This window comes from Rattus norvegicus, chromosome 19 (assembly GCF_036323735.1).
Source record: "Rattus norvegicus strain BN/NHsdMcwi chromosome 19, GRCr8, whole genome shotgun sequence".
In the NCBI taxonomy this organism is placed as follows: Eukaryota; Metazoa; Chordata; class Mammalia; order Rodentia; family Muridae; genus Rattus; species Rattus norvegicus.
In genome coordinates, this window is record NC_086037.1 from 9613705 (window position 1) to 9629763 (window position 16059).

General features: G+C 46.5%; 1 protein-coding gene across 3 annotated transcripts; it reads left to right on the forward strand.

The window, feature by feature from the left end:
- The first annotated feature begins 560 nt into the window (after nucleotides 1-560).
- On the forward strand, nucleotides 561-14908 carry Cfap20 (cilia and flagella associated protein 20). Of its 3 annotated transcripts, none has more exons than NM_001399181.1 (6): nucleotides 1274-1583; nucleotides 11203-11282; nucleotides 12447-12558; nucleotides 13052-13240; nucleotides 13959-14069; nucleotides 14502-14908. In NM_001399181.1, the coding sequence occupies exons 1-6, from the start codon at nucleotides 1500-1502 to the stop codon at nucleotides 14505-14507; spliced, it is 582 nt and encodes a 193-aa protein (NP_001386110.1). In that variant the 5' UTR covers nucleotides 1274-1499; the 3' UTR covers nucleotides 14508-14908. The 3 variants fall into 3 exon arrangements, with proteins under 3 accessions (XP_038953624.1, NP_001386110.1, NP_001033067.1); NM_001037978.2 differs by having other exon boundaries at nucleotides 13052-13208; XM_039097696.2 differs by having other exon boundaries at nucleotides 561-1583; nucleotides 13959-14570.
- The last annotated feature ends 1151 nt before the right edge of the window (nucleotides 14909-16059 follow it).

The window sequence follows — 16059 nt, forward strand, 5'->3', positions numbered from 1 at the left end:
AATTCTGGCTGGAGTACTCAAAGTTCTGGTGTGAGGGTTGAGTGAGTTAATGCAAGGTAAGGCGCTGCCTATACCTGTCACACAGTAAACGTGTAAACTTTGCAACTATGATCGTTAAAATTGCTAAAGTGATTGCCTTTGCTTCAAACTCTTTAAAACGAATCAGCTGGGGTTGGGGAATTTAGCTCAGTGGTAGAGCACTTGCCTAGCAAGCGCAAGGCCCTGGGTCCCCAGCTCCGAAAAAAAAAAGAAAAAAACCAACCAACCAACCAACCAAACAAACAAACAAACAAACAAAAAACCCGAATCAGCTATTGGTTCAACTGGACCAGTCCAATTGTGTTTAATTTTTATTAATTTTCGCTTATATCTTTTTTTTTAAAGATTTATTTATTTATTATATATAAGTACACTGTAGCTGTCTTCAGATACACCAGAAGAGGGCATCGGATCTCTTTACAGATGGTTGTGAGCCACCATGTGGTTGCTGGGAATTGAACTCATAACCTCTGGAAGAGCAGTCGGGTGCTCTTAACCGCTGAGCCATCTCTCCAGCCCAATTTTCGCTTATATCTTAATGTTCAGGCTTTCTTGTTTTCGGATCAATGCATTTAAAGAGATGTTTTCCCCAGGGTATTGCTTTCACATCGTCTCACTCACCGTGACTTGATAACTAAAGATGATGATGTAAATAGGGCACTCAATACTGATTCATTAGCTTACACATTCTTCTGTCTCCTGTTCTCCTGGGCCAACCCACATTTGTTTTTTGAGACAGGGTGTCTCCGAGTCCTGGCTGTCCTGGAGTTAGTTATGTACTCCAGGCTGGCCTCAAATACAGAGAACTTTCTGCCTCTGCTGGGATTAAATCCGGTGCTAGGATTAAAGTCTGGCATCAACACACCGAGGGTAATGCTTATCTGTACTTGGCACAAAGCCACCTTCCTTACTCTTCCCGCCCTTCAGGGGAGGTGTCTGGCGTGACTCCACCCCTCCACACGCCTCCCGGTTCCCATGACACCACGCAGGCACTGTAAACACGTGCGGTAACTTCTTACGTCTCCTTCCGCTGTTCTGAAGCAAGTCTCGGCTGCAGTGGGGAGGGGCGGGGAATAGTCCCTTGGCAACCGAGTTCCGCTCCGGAGGGGGCAGGAAGGGGCGGGCCTAAGGGCGGAAGGAACCGGAAACCGCTCTTTCTGCGGTAGGACTGGGTGATGCGCCTCCGGGAGGCGGGCCCAGGCGTGCGGAGGGATCCGTGGCTGGCCGCGGCGGCGCTCCGCCTCCTCTCAGGCAGGCTTGGCGGCGCGGGCGGCAGTTGCTGTGGTTTCGGTGCTGAGGTGGCTGTGTGTTCACCGAGGCTTGCGGATCCGCCGCTTCCCGCCGTCAGTGGCTGCAGCTCAGTGTCCTTCCTTCGGACCGGCGGCACCCTCTCTCTTTCGCCGTTCGGTTCCGATTTCCAGTCCCGGGCCTAGGGCGGCTGCGGGGCCGCGGCTGGCGAGATGTTCAAGAACACGTTCCAGAGCGGCTTCCTCTCCATCCTCTACAGCATCGGCAGCAAGCCCCTGCAGATCTGGGACAAAAAGGTGAGCGATGGGGCGGGGTGTGGGCGGGGCACTCGCCGCCCACGAAATGGTGTGGCTACTGAGCCTCGGCTTCCTGGTCAGTAGAATGGGTGCAGGGTCCACAGCCTAGCTTGAAACGCATAGTCCTTTGATGAAAGACATGCATGTGTTCGCTGATACCAGGCATTGTGCTGCCCTCTAGACAGAGGGCCTCTTTCCCGGGCATCCTGAGCACCGGCCAAGCCAGAGGTGTTCCGGTCTCATTCATTAGCCCCCTCCATTTCATTGACCGCCGATAGCCTGACCTTTGGAACTTGGCTGCGAGCTTTCTTTAACTTAGAGTCCGTACTGTTCCTCCTGTACCGGCTTTCTCCGAAAACTGCACAAAGGTGATTGTTAGAGGCTTCTCAAGAGCCGCAAGTGCAGACCCAGTGTCAAGCCTCCGTATTTTTATCTAGCCGTCCTCTGGAATGGATGGTATCTTCGTTTGCCACATGAGATGGTGGCCTTCCCTGCTCACTTTTGGAGATGTTAAGAGCTAGCAGAAATGCCTTGGCGTTTCTTTTCTCGTGAAGATTCGTTTTTTTTTTTTTTTAAATACAAAGTGGGCACTCTAATGCGGAAGCCAGGTGATTTAGGGAGTAGCTTTAGTTCTGCCCTCGGCGGGGGAAGATGGAGAGAGGTGGTGTTCATAGAGATGTATATAGAATGGGTGGAATAAGTCAAGATTATTGTTAGTGGAACGAGAACAATGCAGTGTCTTTCCTAATTCACAGAGGAGGGCTTTGAGGCGCATAGTGGTTGACAGAGTACCTGACTTGCCTTCAGCTTGTCACTGCTAGAGAGTCGTGTGTTCTGAGGACAGTTTTGAGAGAAGCCTGTTGGAAGTATCGTGTCATTTGGCCAAGTCAGTTGAGAGCTCAACAAGATCTGGCCTTTGGTACGTGAGCAGTCTGACCAACTCTTTCAGATCCATAGCCAGAGTTATGTCAAGAGTATGGCGTAGGAAGCAGACCCTTAACTTCCCCCATTCTCCTGAGTGTTTATTCATTTTGAAATGAAGCATCAGGAGTTCTTAAATCAGACCTCTGCACCGAGAACCCAGAGCAAGTCCACCTGGCAGTGTTTGGAGGAGGATGCTCACCAGCTTGGTATCTGGACAGTTACGATGGGAGAGAAGTGTCGAAGCTTCTCTCAGAGGCATTCATTTCCCCCCTGGTTTTGATCTGAGATGTGGTTTATTTTTTTTTTTCAAGCCCGACTTTTTGACTGGTCACCATGTTTACACATGGCAGAGAAAGCAGAGTAACCATGGTGCGCTCGCTGTGTCCCTTAACAACGCCTCTAAAGGGCCAATGGTACCCTGATGACATAAACACGTAAGAAACATTGTTGGAGCAGAGTTACATGGAGCAAATTAAACAGACATTTTGGAAAGAAATTAGTTATGTTTCCAACTCTTGTTTGGATTTGACAGACTTAGCATTTAAGGGAGAGGTTTTCTCCAGTTGAAGCAAGAGGAGGCAAGGATGGAGGGGAAGTTCGGCCTCCAGGTTAGCTTTGCTGTGTTCAGGCCTTTCCTGAGTTAAGTTATGAAGTTCCCAGTAACTGGGAACAGTCCAGTCAAGGAGACCCTGGGAACTGGTCATGTTTATCGATCATGTTTATCAGGGATTTACTGAGCAACACCTGAGTGACAGGCATTGTCTACGGATACAGAATTGAGGGGGAACTGCCCTTTTCCTGAGAAGTAAGGTCTGGTTGTAGGGTAGAGGATGATAGGGCTGTCTGTTACCTACACGTGGCTTGGCCCTTTGCCAGTAGACACTACACACTGACTGAGGACTATTTTGGGTTCCATTTTGATATCACAAATATTTACTATTCTGACTTTTGCATTTGTGCACAGAGAGAATGCCTACTTGGCTTCCATAAAACAACAATCTTGAAGGATTGGGTATAGCATCTGCTTAGGCTTCTGAAATTAAGACGGTGCAGTCATCGTCCCTTGGCTTTTCCTCTCCCAAACCTCTAATGGCTGGCATCTGTCTAACTAGTTGTCCAGGCTCACTCACTGGCCCCTCCTTAGAAACAGACTCCTGCATGTGAAGGCCATGAAGCTCTCTGCAGTGTAAAACCTCCCGCACTGGTTGGTGCTGGCTTTCACCCCAAGTCCACCCACATCTTCCTTGGTCTCCGGCTCAGTGCAGAGGAAGCAGTACCTCTGGTGCTGCCTTGGCCCTGCAGGCTCAGTTTGTCAGCTCCCAGCCTCTGCATCCTCCTTGTCACGCTGGGACTTACTTAAGATCTGAGACAAATCTTTATTGGTTTTCAGACCAAGAGCTCAGAAAGAATCAACAGGCTCTTATAAATTTATTTTTTTAAGATTTTATTTTATTGTATATGAGTACACTGTAACTGCCTTCAGATGCACCAGAAGAGGGCATCAGATCTCATTACAGATGGTTGTAAGCCACCATGTGGTTGCTGGGATTTGAACTCAGGACCTCAGGAAGAGCAGTCGGTGCTCTTAACCACTGAGCCATCTCTCCAGCCCCCTCAACAGGCTCTTTAATGTTGCTTGACTTCTGGAACCACCAGATCCGACTGTCGTTATTAAGAATGTTAGGGCTGGGTGGGTACAGCTTTAATCCCAGCACTGAGGAGGCAAGGGCAGAGGAGTCTCTGAGTTTGAGTCTAGCCTGGTGAATACAGCGAGTCCTAGGGTGACTAACCAGGGTGACCTAGTGAGTTATTGTCTCAAAACAAAAATAAAAAACAGAGTGTTCCTCATCCTGCACTGTACTGCATGAGCTTCAGTCCTCTTTGCTGCTGCGCTGGAAGTCCATGGGACTGGCTTGTGTTGCTACTAGAAGCCCATCAGACTGATTTGTGAGTTCTGCTCTCTCTTCTCTCCTCCCAGCTGCTGATGTTTCTCCATGGAATGTGACTTTATCAGAGTCTGTTGTTGATCTTGTTAAGTGGTCATGATGCCTGGGTCCCTGTTTCTCATTTTAGGAAAGAATAAAGTCCCTCTCCAAAGTTTAAAAAAAAGTCACTACATTTTTGTTTAGTGTGTGTGTGTGTGTGTGTGTGTGTGTGTGTGTGTGTGTGTGTGTGTGTGTACATGTTCTTGCCTATGCCCACAGAAGTCAAAGAACCAGTTATAGGAGTTAGGAGTCAGTTCTTTCCTTTCACCATGTGGGTTCAAGAATTGAACTCAGGACATCAGACTTGGCTGCAATAAGGTTTATCTTACTTACTTTGCTGGCCCTAGACTCTGACTTTTAATTTAATAAATCTTGTTGATATGTGCTAAATCTATCTGGCCTCCATGAATGGAACTGAGTGTCTTTGGATAGAAAGAGTAAAATGATTTTCACTTTCCAAGGCTGTCTTTATTTTTATGAATAATATCTTTTACTGTAACAGGATGGAAACAGTGGGTTCCGTTTACTTGTGCCCTTTCAAGAAACACTATGAACAAGGTGCTGCTGGTGCTCACCTTTAATCCCAGTAGGCAGGTGGATCTCCGAGAGTTTGAAGCCATCCTGGTCTACAGAGTGAGTTCCAGGACAACCAGGGGTACAGAGAAACCCGGTCTGGAAAGAAAGAGGGAGAGAGAAAGTGAGGGAGTACAAGAGAGGAAGAAAGGAAGGAAGAGAAAGAAAGACACACTGTGGTACCCAGATTAGCTAAAGGGATCATTTGCATGTGTCTGGAGCTGCCTGTCGTGTGTTAGTACTTGTAAAAGTACTGCAGGTGGAGAGCAGCCCAAGGTCCCTGCGGCTGAGCTCTGACCACAGTTTCCCACAGAGGGCTCCCTCTCCCTGTTTTCTGACTTGGAGCCAGGTCCCTGGCCCTGGGCACATACTTCCTGCTGCAGGAGACAGCTTTAGGGGCTTAATGTAAGTCGGGACATGTGTCAGTAAGAGGACATGCCAGATGGCTGAGGTTTCAGCTGCAGAGTGAGTGAGTGCAGCCAGAAAATGAAAGTGGGGGAGGCGGGCAGAGGGAATGGTGCAGCTAATGTGTTATTTTTGAATCACTCTGTAGAACTGTGGAGATTGGCCAGCTTCCTCCCTATCCCTGTAGTATTATTTTTCCCTCATCTTGACCCTCTTCCCTAGGGCTTACACAGAGAAGGGGGAAGATCAGTGTTCTTTATTAGTTGCCCAGCAACCATGAAGAGCCTGGGAGAATGACTGAGATGAGCTGAAGGTTTGCTCCCCTGGTGTCTGGAATCCGAGGATCACTCTCGTCTCTAATTGCCAGTGCCTTGGGTTCAAAAGCTGCCATATACTTTGTGTGTAGGATGATGGGCCAAGGTGCACAGGGATGAATAAGAATACAATATAATAACGTTTACATATGTCATTATGAAGTCCATTCATTTTCTTCCTTTTTTGGGTTCTCATGAGTAGTGTGTGTGTGTGCATGCATATGTGTGGGGTGTATGTGCTGACGTGTTTGCTTGTGGAAGCTGGAGGTAGACATAAGCTGGCTAGGTATTGAACCCAGACTGCCCATCCCCACCTCCCAGTGCTGGGGTTATAGGCAATGCATTGCCTTTCCCGGCTTACGTGGGTGCTGAGGATCCAAACTCAGATCTTAACAATGTGCCCAGACTGAACTGGAGTTAGAAGCCTAAGGTAGCGATCCTTCTGCCTCAGCCCCCTAAGTGCAGCCACTGTACCTGTTAAACCTGTTACTGTGCATGCTGATAATAATTTTGTTGCTTTTTAGCTGCTGTGGCAGAATAACTTAAGGTAAGAAAGTTATTGTTTGGCTCTTGGTCTAAGGAGAAAGTAGGAGTAGGGAGAAAGGTGTGGCCAAGTTCGTGGTAGCAGGGACAGGCATCTGGGACTCCACACCTATGAAGATCAGGAGTCAGTGAGCAGAGAATTTTGACACTAATCTTGCATTTCTTTTTTACTCTTTAAATCTTTTATTTATCTATATTTGATGTTCATTAGTTTGTTTATTTATTATTGTCCATTGGTTATCTCCACTTGGCGTTTTGCCTGCATGTATATCTGTGTGAGGGTGCCAATCCCCTGAAACCAGAGCTGCACACAGTTTGAACTGATATGTGTGTGCTGGGCCAGTGCTCTTAACTACTGAGCCATCGCTCCAGCCCCCATCTTTTCTCCTTTTTATTCAGTGATGGAGTCTGAACCGAAGATGGATTGGTACCACCCACATTTGGGGTGGGTCTTCTCTCATTAAACTTCTCTGGAAGCACATAGCAGACATCCAGAGGTGCGTCGCTATCACGCTGACTTCAAAGGTTGAGGGATCTCTGTGCGTGCGTGCGTGCAGAGTCCTGTGCACGCGCCTGGTTGTATTTATGCTTACCAAGTAAGTGCAGGTTCCAGCAGAGGCTGGAAGCGCACATCAGACCCCAGAACTGCAGTACCATGGTCAGGAGCCACGTGAGTGTAGAGGCCGAACCTGGGCTCCTCTGCCAGGGCAGCAAGTGCTCTTAGTTGCTAAGCATCTCTTCAGCCTATGACTAAGTATTAGAGAGAGGAGAGTAAAGCAAGAAAGTGTTCATAGGCCATACTCGGAGTGTGAGCATAGATCGTGAAAGAATTCATGTCATAAGCTAATTCGAGGAAGAAGTAAAGTGAAACCTGCTTCCACCTAAATGCCAGAGAATGCATTTATCTTCATCCGAAGGCCAGGCCTGCCTAGTGAACTCTGAGCTGAGGAAAGGAAGTTGACACTTTCTGGGGCCATACATCTTACCACATGTGTTTTCCAGAAGCTTCCCAGAGGATGGGGGTTACTTCCTGAAAGGCAGTGACAGCCTGGTCTGTTTTGTTTTGTTTTTGTTGGACACAGGGGATTACTGTGTAGCACTGGCTAATCTGATATTTGCTGTGTCCACCAGGCTGGCCTCAGAACTTACCAGACTATCCTAGTTTGCAAGGTTTACACCCATGCACTACCACAGCTGATGTAGTCATTTCTAGAGGGGATGGGGTGGAAACCCTGCCCAAGAACCACTCCCTTCTTCCAGAGCCTAGAGAAGAGGCTTTGAGAAGTCTCCTGTCCTTGAATGCTCACATCCCCAACCACCATCTGCACCCCACTCCATTTTTCCAGCCAGTTTGTATTTCCAGCCCTTTGAAAGGGGCCTTATAAGGGGGGAAATATTTGTTAGTGAATTACTCACTAACAATCAGGCTGGCTTGCCTCTGGATGAGAAGAGGCCTAGGGATTCTGGAGTGCATTCTAGCTCCCTCTGTTGGCCTCTGCATGCTTTGGAAGCCATTGTTCCCTTTGTAAGGACTTAGTGGGTAAAATTTGCAAGCTGTAAACTTAGGGAAGGACAGAAGGCCACTTCCTCCCTACAAGACCTGGCTGCGCTTTCTGAGCTGGGAAGATCTCTTGTTGACTCTGGATGGAGAGCTTTTCGGAAGCGGTAGGACTGAGGCCATTTGAAACAATGTTGGATAAATATCAACATGTTGCCATAGTAGACTTGAGAGCCTAAATACTTCTTAGTCCACTGCTCTTATAGCTGGCTTTTTTTTTTTTTTTTTTAGAAGGAATGTGTGTGTTGTTGGGAATAACTAGTGTATGTTATAAATTAATATAGCATTTCATTGGAATGCTCTTATCAGTGTGCTATACCACACTATTTGGAAATAACTTTTTGACAGATTCTTCCTGATTTTCCACAGGAAATACAGGAGAAATCTTGCTACTTTGCTTGGGAGTATTGGGGAAGGAGGTGGGCAGTGCTGGCATGTTCTACACAGACTTGAGCCTTTGTGCTCTTAATCTCTTTTGGAAAGTAGCCCAGAATTCAGAGCAGAAGGGCATTGAATGTGGCCAGCTTTGTTTGAGAAGCATTTCAATGTGACATTTGTGTCTTGACAACCCAAGAACTGCTCCCCATTGGCAGAAATGAGAGGCCCATCTAGCCCAGCATTCTGTGCCTGAGAATGGCACTAAAGGGTGTGTTGTAAGAAGCATTCTTCATGCTACTAGTTTCATGTGCTTTCTGATGGTCCCATGATCTCCAGTGTCCTATAATAGTCTACAGTCGATATGTTATCCAGGAATGTTTAAAACCCTCCTTGAAGCTATTCAAATGTGCCAGCTCTTAGGGTGACAGATTCCAGAGTCAGCACATATTTGAACACTTAGCTTATGCCTCACACGGAGCTGAGTGCTGAAGAGGACCCTAAGGATGGGTGTCATTTGATCTATTCTTGGCTGAGCCTCACAGATGTCACCTGGGGAACACTGCACACAGTGGGGGTAGATTTAGATTGACTCACTGATAGAGCGGACAGAGACTGATGGTAAAGCCCAGAGCAGAATTTTTATAGTCTGTGTTGAAAAAGTATTATTAGTGCCCTCTCCCTATATACAAATCTAATAGAAGTAAAATTATAATCACCAGGCTGATTAATGATCAAAAACAAGGAGCTTTGAGTCAGTCAGGTTGAGTCACTGACTATGCGGCCAACTCAACCCCCCTTTTTGGTTTTGGTTTTTGTGAGACGGGGTGTCTCCGTGAAGTCCTGGCTGTCCTGGGACTCGCTCTGTAGACCAGGCTGGCCTTGAACTCACAGAGATCCACCTGCTTCTGCCCCCTGAGAGCTGGGGGTAAAGGTGTGCACCACTAGTGCCTGGCTCAGCCCTGCCTTTGTTTGTTTGTTTGTTTGTTTGTTTGTTTGTTCTTTAGTACCCAGAAGGTTTGTTTTCTTTCTCCTGCAGCCTCTCCCACCCTCGATTGATCTTTTCCGTAATAGAACATTCGGCTCTGTGTCTCTTGTGCATATTAAGTGCTTTGGATTTAGTGTTCAGAAATGTTTGTTTGTGAAAAGGAATTCATATTTAATGAGAGGTCCTCATATTCTGTGTAGTTTGTATATCTGTATATGTATGAAGTGCTAAATTATGTGTCTAGAGAATATAATTGAAGAAAGTAAATCAGAAAATGGAGAAGTCACTTGGCTGAAAATGAATGCCTGTACATGATATGGGAAAGACCTGAACTTATACTTGAGAAAAAAAACTATATAAAAGAAGGTAAAGAAAAAAGTAGGGATAAACTCGACACACACACACACACACACACACACACACACACACACACACCCCTTCCTTGAGACAAGGTCTCTGTGTAGCCCAGGCTGCCCTGTAACTCAGAGCAATCTCCTACTTGAGCTTTCTAGAAGTAGACACCAACAGGTGAGGCTTGGGACAGGGTCTTTCTACATAGCCTTAGCTGTGTTGTAACCCAACTATATAGACCTGATCATCCTCGAACTCACAGTGATCCACCTGTCTCTGCCTCTGGAGAGCTGGGATCAAGGCATACATCCTCTTACCCAGATGACAGTAGTTTATTAATCTTTGTGGACAAAGAAGCCATGCAGTAGTAACTTTGGAGTTTTCGTTTCTTTGAGAAACAGAATTATTATGTGAATATGTTTTCATTTTAGTCTCAAGTCTGAAATGTGGGGCTGCTTCAGACTGCACAGCAGCTGACTGATTTGTCTGGTGCTCTAGCAGGGCTGTGGTTTTGCCAGCTGCAGTCTGTGACTGTGTGATGTGTGGAGTTGTGGGGACTTTTCAGAGGATCTGTAACTACAAGGACCCTGAGAGGCAAGCTCTTGGTAGGTTGTTGGAGGGGTTGTTGTTGTTAGTTTTAGTTTGTTAAGCAATCATGAGTAAAGAAGCAAGAGATTAGATATCCTGATGGCAAAGATCAAACTTGTCACAAGGCACTAGATGCCCCTAGTCAGCAGAAATTAGTCTATTGATAAACATCTCCCCCTTTCTGACCCCTAACTTTATTTAGATCTCTCTCTCTCTCTTGGACTGGAGAGATGGCTCTGCGGTTAAGAGCACTGATTGCTGTTACAGAGGTCCTGAGTTCAATTCCCAGCAACCACATGGTGGCTCACAAACATCTGTAATGGGATTTAATGGGATTCAGTGCCCTCTTCTGGTGTGTCTGAAGACAGCTATAGTGTACTCATGTAAATAAAGCTTTAAAAAAGAGAGACTGGGTCCCCAGCTCCGAAAAAAAGAAAAGAAAAAAAAAGTTTAAAAAAAAAAGAGAGAGACTGGTCTTTAAAAAAAAGATCTCTCTCTCCTTCCCTCCTTCCCTCCTCTTTGCTCTCCTATTTAGTGTTAGATGGTTGAAAGGGTAGAAAAAAGGGGCAGAGAAGAGTGGAAAAAAGAAGAATTCACAGAGTAACAGAAGACAAGTATACTATGGTGAGCGGAAGGTCTAGGAAACCCAGTCTCCTGCTTAGGACCTGCTGTTTCCAGTCCTTGGGTACTAATTCATATCTGTGAATGAGATTTTTACCACTTAACGTTGTTGTTGTTGTTGTTGTTGTTCTGCTGTGGGTTGAATAATACCATATAGGAACTTTGCTGTTGACAGAGTAGAGAGTAAATGTTAGCTAAATCTGAATCAGGAGGGACTTTATTCCACATGGCAGGGACGGGAACACTCTCTTATACACAGGCCTTGACCTGTTGCTGCCAGCTTGTATGTTGTGAGCCTTGGGCCACTTTTCCTCAAATGCACTCAGTCAACGTTCAGAATTCTTATAAAGCTGTTGCGAAAACCTCAACACTGATGGATTTTTCACCTTTACAGGTACGGAATGGCCACATCAAAAGAATCACTGACAATGACATCCAGTCCCTGGTGCTAGAGATTGAAGGGACAAATGTCAGGTAGGTTGCCAGCTCTGTTCTCTGGACATTCTACATCAGGAGGGCATTGGCTTCAGTGTTAACAGGTGGCACAGTCAGACTGCGATCCCTACACCACTTACAGCTTATTTCAGGCAACTTACTTGATCTCCAGCTTTAGTTTCCACATCTGCAGAATGAGAGTGTTTTCCTGCAGGGTTAGTGCAGATTAAATACAGCTCTTAGTCCCATGCCCAGCTTAGAAAAACAATTAGCTGAGTGAAGAGTATGGACGTGCTGTTCTGACCACTCAGCTGCGCCCCTCCATCCTTTCCTATTTACCTTAGACAAGAACTGAAATCTTCTCTACTGAAGAACTTCCCAAGCCTTGTTCTTCAGAGACTTAATTGTTGCTCTCGGGCTTTTGTTTGAGTGGGTTTGGGTTTTTCATTTGCTTGTTTCTTTGGTTTTGGTTTTTCTCAAGATAGGATCTCACTATATAGCGCTAGCTGTCCTTGAACTCTCTGTGTAGTCTTGTAGACCAGGCTAGCCTCCCAGAGATCTGCCCGCATCTGCCTCCCAAGTGCTGGGATTAAAGATGTGAGCTACCGGGCTGGAGAGATGGCTCAGTGGTTAAGAGCACCTGACTGCTCTTCCAGAGGTCATGAGTTCAATTCCCAGCAAACACATGGTGGCTCACAACCATCTGTAAGAGAACCTCTTCTGGTGTGTCTGAAGACAGCTACAGTGTACTTATATATAATAAATGAATAAATCTTAAAAAAAAAAAAAGACGTGAGCCACCACACCCAGCTAGTTTAGGTTTTCGTTTCTTGTTTTTTTTAAGATATACTCCCTTTATATTGCCCAAGCTGCCCTTGATCTCGTGGCCTCCAGCACATTGCCATACTTGACATTAACTGTTTGTTCTACTTATTTCGAATGTGTGTATGGGGAACTCAGAATGGTGCTCAACCCATGGTGATCTGTGTTTGGAGGTCAGTGTCTTCTCTTCCTACCACGTGGGTCCTAGGGACTGAACTGGTTGGGAAGCACGCATCTAACTGAACTGTTAAGGGGTTCGCGTAGGTGATGAAGCTGAGTCCGTTAGCTGTTTTCTAGTTTTTAGTCTTGGACTGTGTGGTATCATACACACCACAAAGGAAGAAAAACAAGTAATCCGTCCCCTGGTGTTTCTGCTGACAGCACCACATACATCACGTGTCCTGCGGACCCTAAGAAGACGCTGGGGATTAAACTGCCTTTCCTTGTCATGATCATCAAAAACTTGAAGAAGTATTTTACCTTCGAAGTGCAGGTGAGGGGAGCTCGACTCAGGCTGCGTGTTAGCCTCTGGCGTGTGCTCTTTGCCGCCTCTGCTAAAGCTGGTGCTGCTCTCAGTAGAGTGTTCCAAACCAAAGTTTTATTGTGGGGTTTCGAGAAATAGCACCCAGAAAATCTAATCAATAGCTAAGAAAATTCAGGTTAGAGATTAACAGGTCCATTTGGGGAGAAAATATTTAATTTTGAGTGATAATTTCTGTTTTAGTATTTTTGAGCTTTTAGTGGGAAGGAATATGAAATCATTTTATGGTTTGAGAGCCTGCAGGCTGTGTCATATGTCATAGCAGCTGCTGTTGTCTTGACAACAAATAATATAAACTTGCTACTTCCGGGCCATCTGTCACCAGTTGTAACTTGTCTCTGGCCTGTTTATTCTCCCTGGGGTCCACACCGTGGGGCTCAGGCGCTTGTCTGAAGAGCTCATCTGAGCCTGAGAGCATGGAACTAGTGTGGCCTCTGGGTTGCAGGTACTAGATGACAAGAACGTCCGTCGGAGGTTTCGAGCAAGTAACTACCAGAGCACCACTCGAGTCAAGCCCTTCATCTGTACCATGCCCATGCGGCTGGATGATGGCTGGAACCAGATTCAGTTCAACCTATCTGACTTCACCCGGCGGGCATATGGTACAAACTACATCGAGACCCTGAGAGTGCAGGTACTGCGCCTTCCGCGCCGCACAGGGAGGGACACTCGCTAGCATAACCAGGTCATAGACACAAAGTAAATTCTACACGTAAAATCCTCCCTTTTCCCCCCCTCAAGATAGTTTATCGATTTGTGTGTGTAAGCGTTCTGCCTACAAGTACATCTGTGCACCATGTTCATGTCTAGAGGACCAGAAAAAGCTACTGGATACCAAGAAACTATCCACAGGAATTAGGGGTGGCTGTGAGCTTCTGTGTGGGTCCTGGGAACTGAACCTGGACCCTTTACAAGAGCACGTGCTCTGACCACTGAACCAACTCTTCGAATTTTATATATATGTATGCATGCACACATGCACACAAATGAATGTTTTGCCTGCATGTATGTATGCATACTACATGTATCCTGCATGCGTATATGCATGCTACATGTATGCTTGGTACTGAGGAAGTCAGAAGCGGATGTCAGGTCCCCTAGAACTGAAGTTACAGATAGTTGTAAAGCCATTATGTGGATTCTGGGACTTGAACCTGAGTCCTCTCTCTCTGCAGGAGTAGCTTATCTTAATCAGTGAGCCGTCGCTCCATCTCCTGAATCCCCCTGTTTGAATTCACCCCAGTTTTCTAGTAGACTTGACGTTTTAGAGTACCATGAGAGAGCTTCTGATAGAATCAGTAATAGAGGAAACAGTTGTGTTTAGCCTGTCAAAGTGAGTCTTGTCTCCACAGATCCATGCAAACTGTCGTATCCGAAGGGTTTACTTCTCAGACAGACTCTACTCAGAGGATGAGCTGCCAGCAGAGTTCAAACTATATCTACCAGTTCAGAACAAGGCCAAAGTAAGACACCCTTCCTGAAGGAAGCCAGGGGTGGGCATGGGGAGCCATGGCCTGGGACATACCCTTGACCAAAAGCTGGCCTGGCTGGGCTGGCACTGGAGACATGTTTGCCAGGCCTTAGTCCACATTCTAGCATGGCAGCGCCAAGTCAGGCGTGAGCTGTGGCCCGTTCTGTTGCTGCTGCCACTGCGTACATCGCCTCTTCCCTCTCGGCTTCCTGTTTCTGCTCACGGTTCTTTTTGGAGGAATGCCCTCCTTCTGATCCTTTGTCGGCCTCAGAGGCTGGTGAGCAAGCAGTGTACGGTGTGGACTCAGCCACACTGTGCCCCCATGGCCTGGTGTCCGCTCGGGTATCATCAGAGTAGGGGCTGGTGGGACTGACTTCGTTATCTAATGCGGAAACTGATTGCTCATCCTGCTTTCCTCCCTCAGCAATAACTGGACAGCAGCTGAGGGGACAGACTCTGGACGCTGAGTCTTCGTTTAAAAAGGAAGCTAAAATATTTAAACAATCCACTGAGCTATGGCTCACTGACTACTGTGTCCTTGTCGTGGACACCAGTGACCATGCCACAGTTGTGTTCCTTGCATTCTAAGTTCAGTGGAGAAAAGCAGAGCTTTGAGTGACACACACGTGCTGGGGTTTCCTGTGCTGCCTGCCCTGGCATGTGAGAGACACACTCAACAAACGGAAGAATTAAAGACGTCCTACAAGGCAGATTCAGACCAATATTTCTTCGTATAGTTTATTTCTTTTATATATTATCTAAATATATGTATATGTTGTGTAATACACATAATCTGAAAATGAATAAAATGCTATATTCTTGGTTTGTAAATTTACCTTCACGTTACTTTTTCATATGAGTATCTTTCTCGTTCCTTTTGCTATGACAGTACAACTGATTGCAGGACAGGACAGGCGAGGGTGCACTGACCGGAGCACCCTCCAGATGAACTAACGAGAGAATGTAGCCAGGATGTCACTGGGAGAGTGACCTTACTAGGAGGGTGGGTTGTAATTTCAATTTGGCACATGATGGCATTTAACCTAGGTCGTTCTCACACACCGTTTAAAGCGTCCTTGTAGCTCTCTTCATGGTTCTCAGTTGAATTCTCCCTCTGGAACAAATCCCCAGGTTAAGGACTTGCCTGATCCCTGTGGGTATCCCTATAGTCAGTGGGGTGGCCCTGAGGTCAATGGTGGTGTTAGTTAAGTTTGCAGAAGAACTCTTGTTTTTGGTTGGTTGGTTGGTTTGAGAAAAGGTCTCCCTACACAGCTCTGTCTGCCAGGAACTCACTAGACCAGGCTAGCCTGCGACTCACAGATTAGCTTGCCTTTGCCATCCCAGTGCTGTGATTAAAGGTATGTGCCACCATCCCTAACAAAATAAGTTTTTTTTTTCCTTTTCTTTTTTTTTGGAGCTGGGGACTGAACCCAGGGCCTTGCGCTTCCTAGGCAAGCGCTCTACCACTGAGCTAAATCCCCAACTCCACAGAATAAGTTTTTTAAAGATTATATTTATTATTTATGGGAGGGTATACATGCAGAGGTCAGAGGACAACTTTAAGAAGTCAGTTCTCTCCTTCCTCACTGTGGGTCCTCGGATTTAAAGTCAAGTAATCAGGCTTGGCAGCAAGTGTCTGCTGCTGAACTGTCTCCCAGAAGAACTTTTTGTTTTAAGGCACAGGCAAGCCTCTGAGCTTGAGGCCAGCCTGGTCTACAGATTGACTGCCAGGACTGTAACAGAGAAACCTTATCTTGAACATCTCACCTGCCCCCCAATTAATAATGTTGCAGGTGATATGCGTGCGTGACTTAGCATGTAATGTGGCCCTCACACAACCATTTTTGGTTCTTCCACCATGAGCGCAGGGGATGGAACTTTAGTCAGGTGGGGCTGAGCTTTCTCTCCTGCTGAGCCAGCTCACTGCTCAGACCCGAGCGAGCGAGCGAGCGAGCGAGCGTATCCTCACCTCTGTATGGAAC

Excerpts from the sequence above, each read along its gene's own strand:
- Cfap20 (XM_039097696.2), top strand. The coding sequence starts at position 1,500 with ATGTTCAAGAACACGTTCCAGAGCGGCTTCCTCTCCATCCTCTACAGC. Across the intron at positions 1,584-11,202 it reads TGCAGATCTGGGACAAAAAG|GTACGGAATGGCCACATCAA; the intron begins GTGAGCGATGGG and ends TCACCTTTACAG. Across the intron at positions 12,559-13,051 it reads ATTTTACCTTCGAAGTGCAG|GTACTAGATGACAAGAACGT; the intron begins GTGAGGGGAGCT and ends TCTGGGTTGCAG.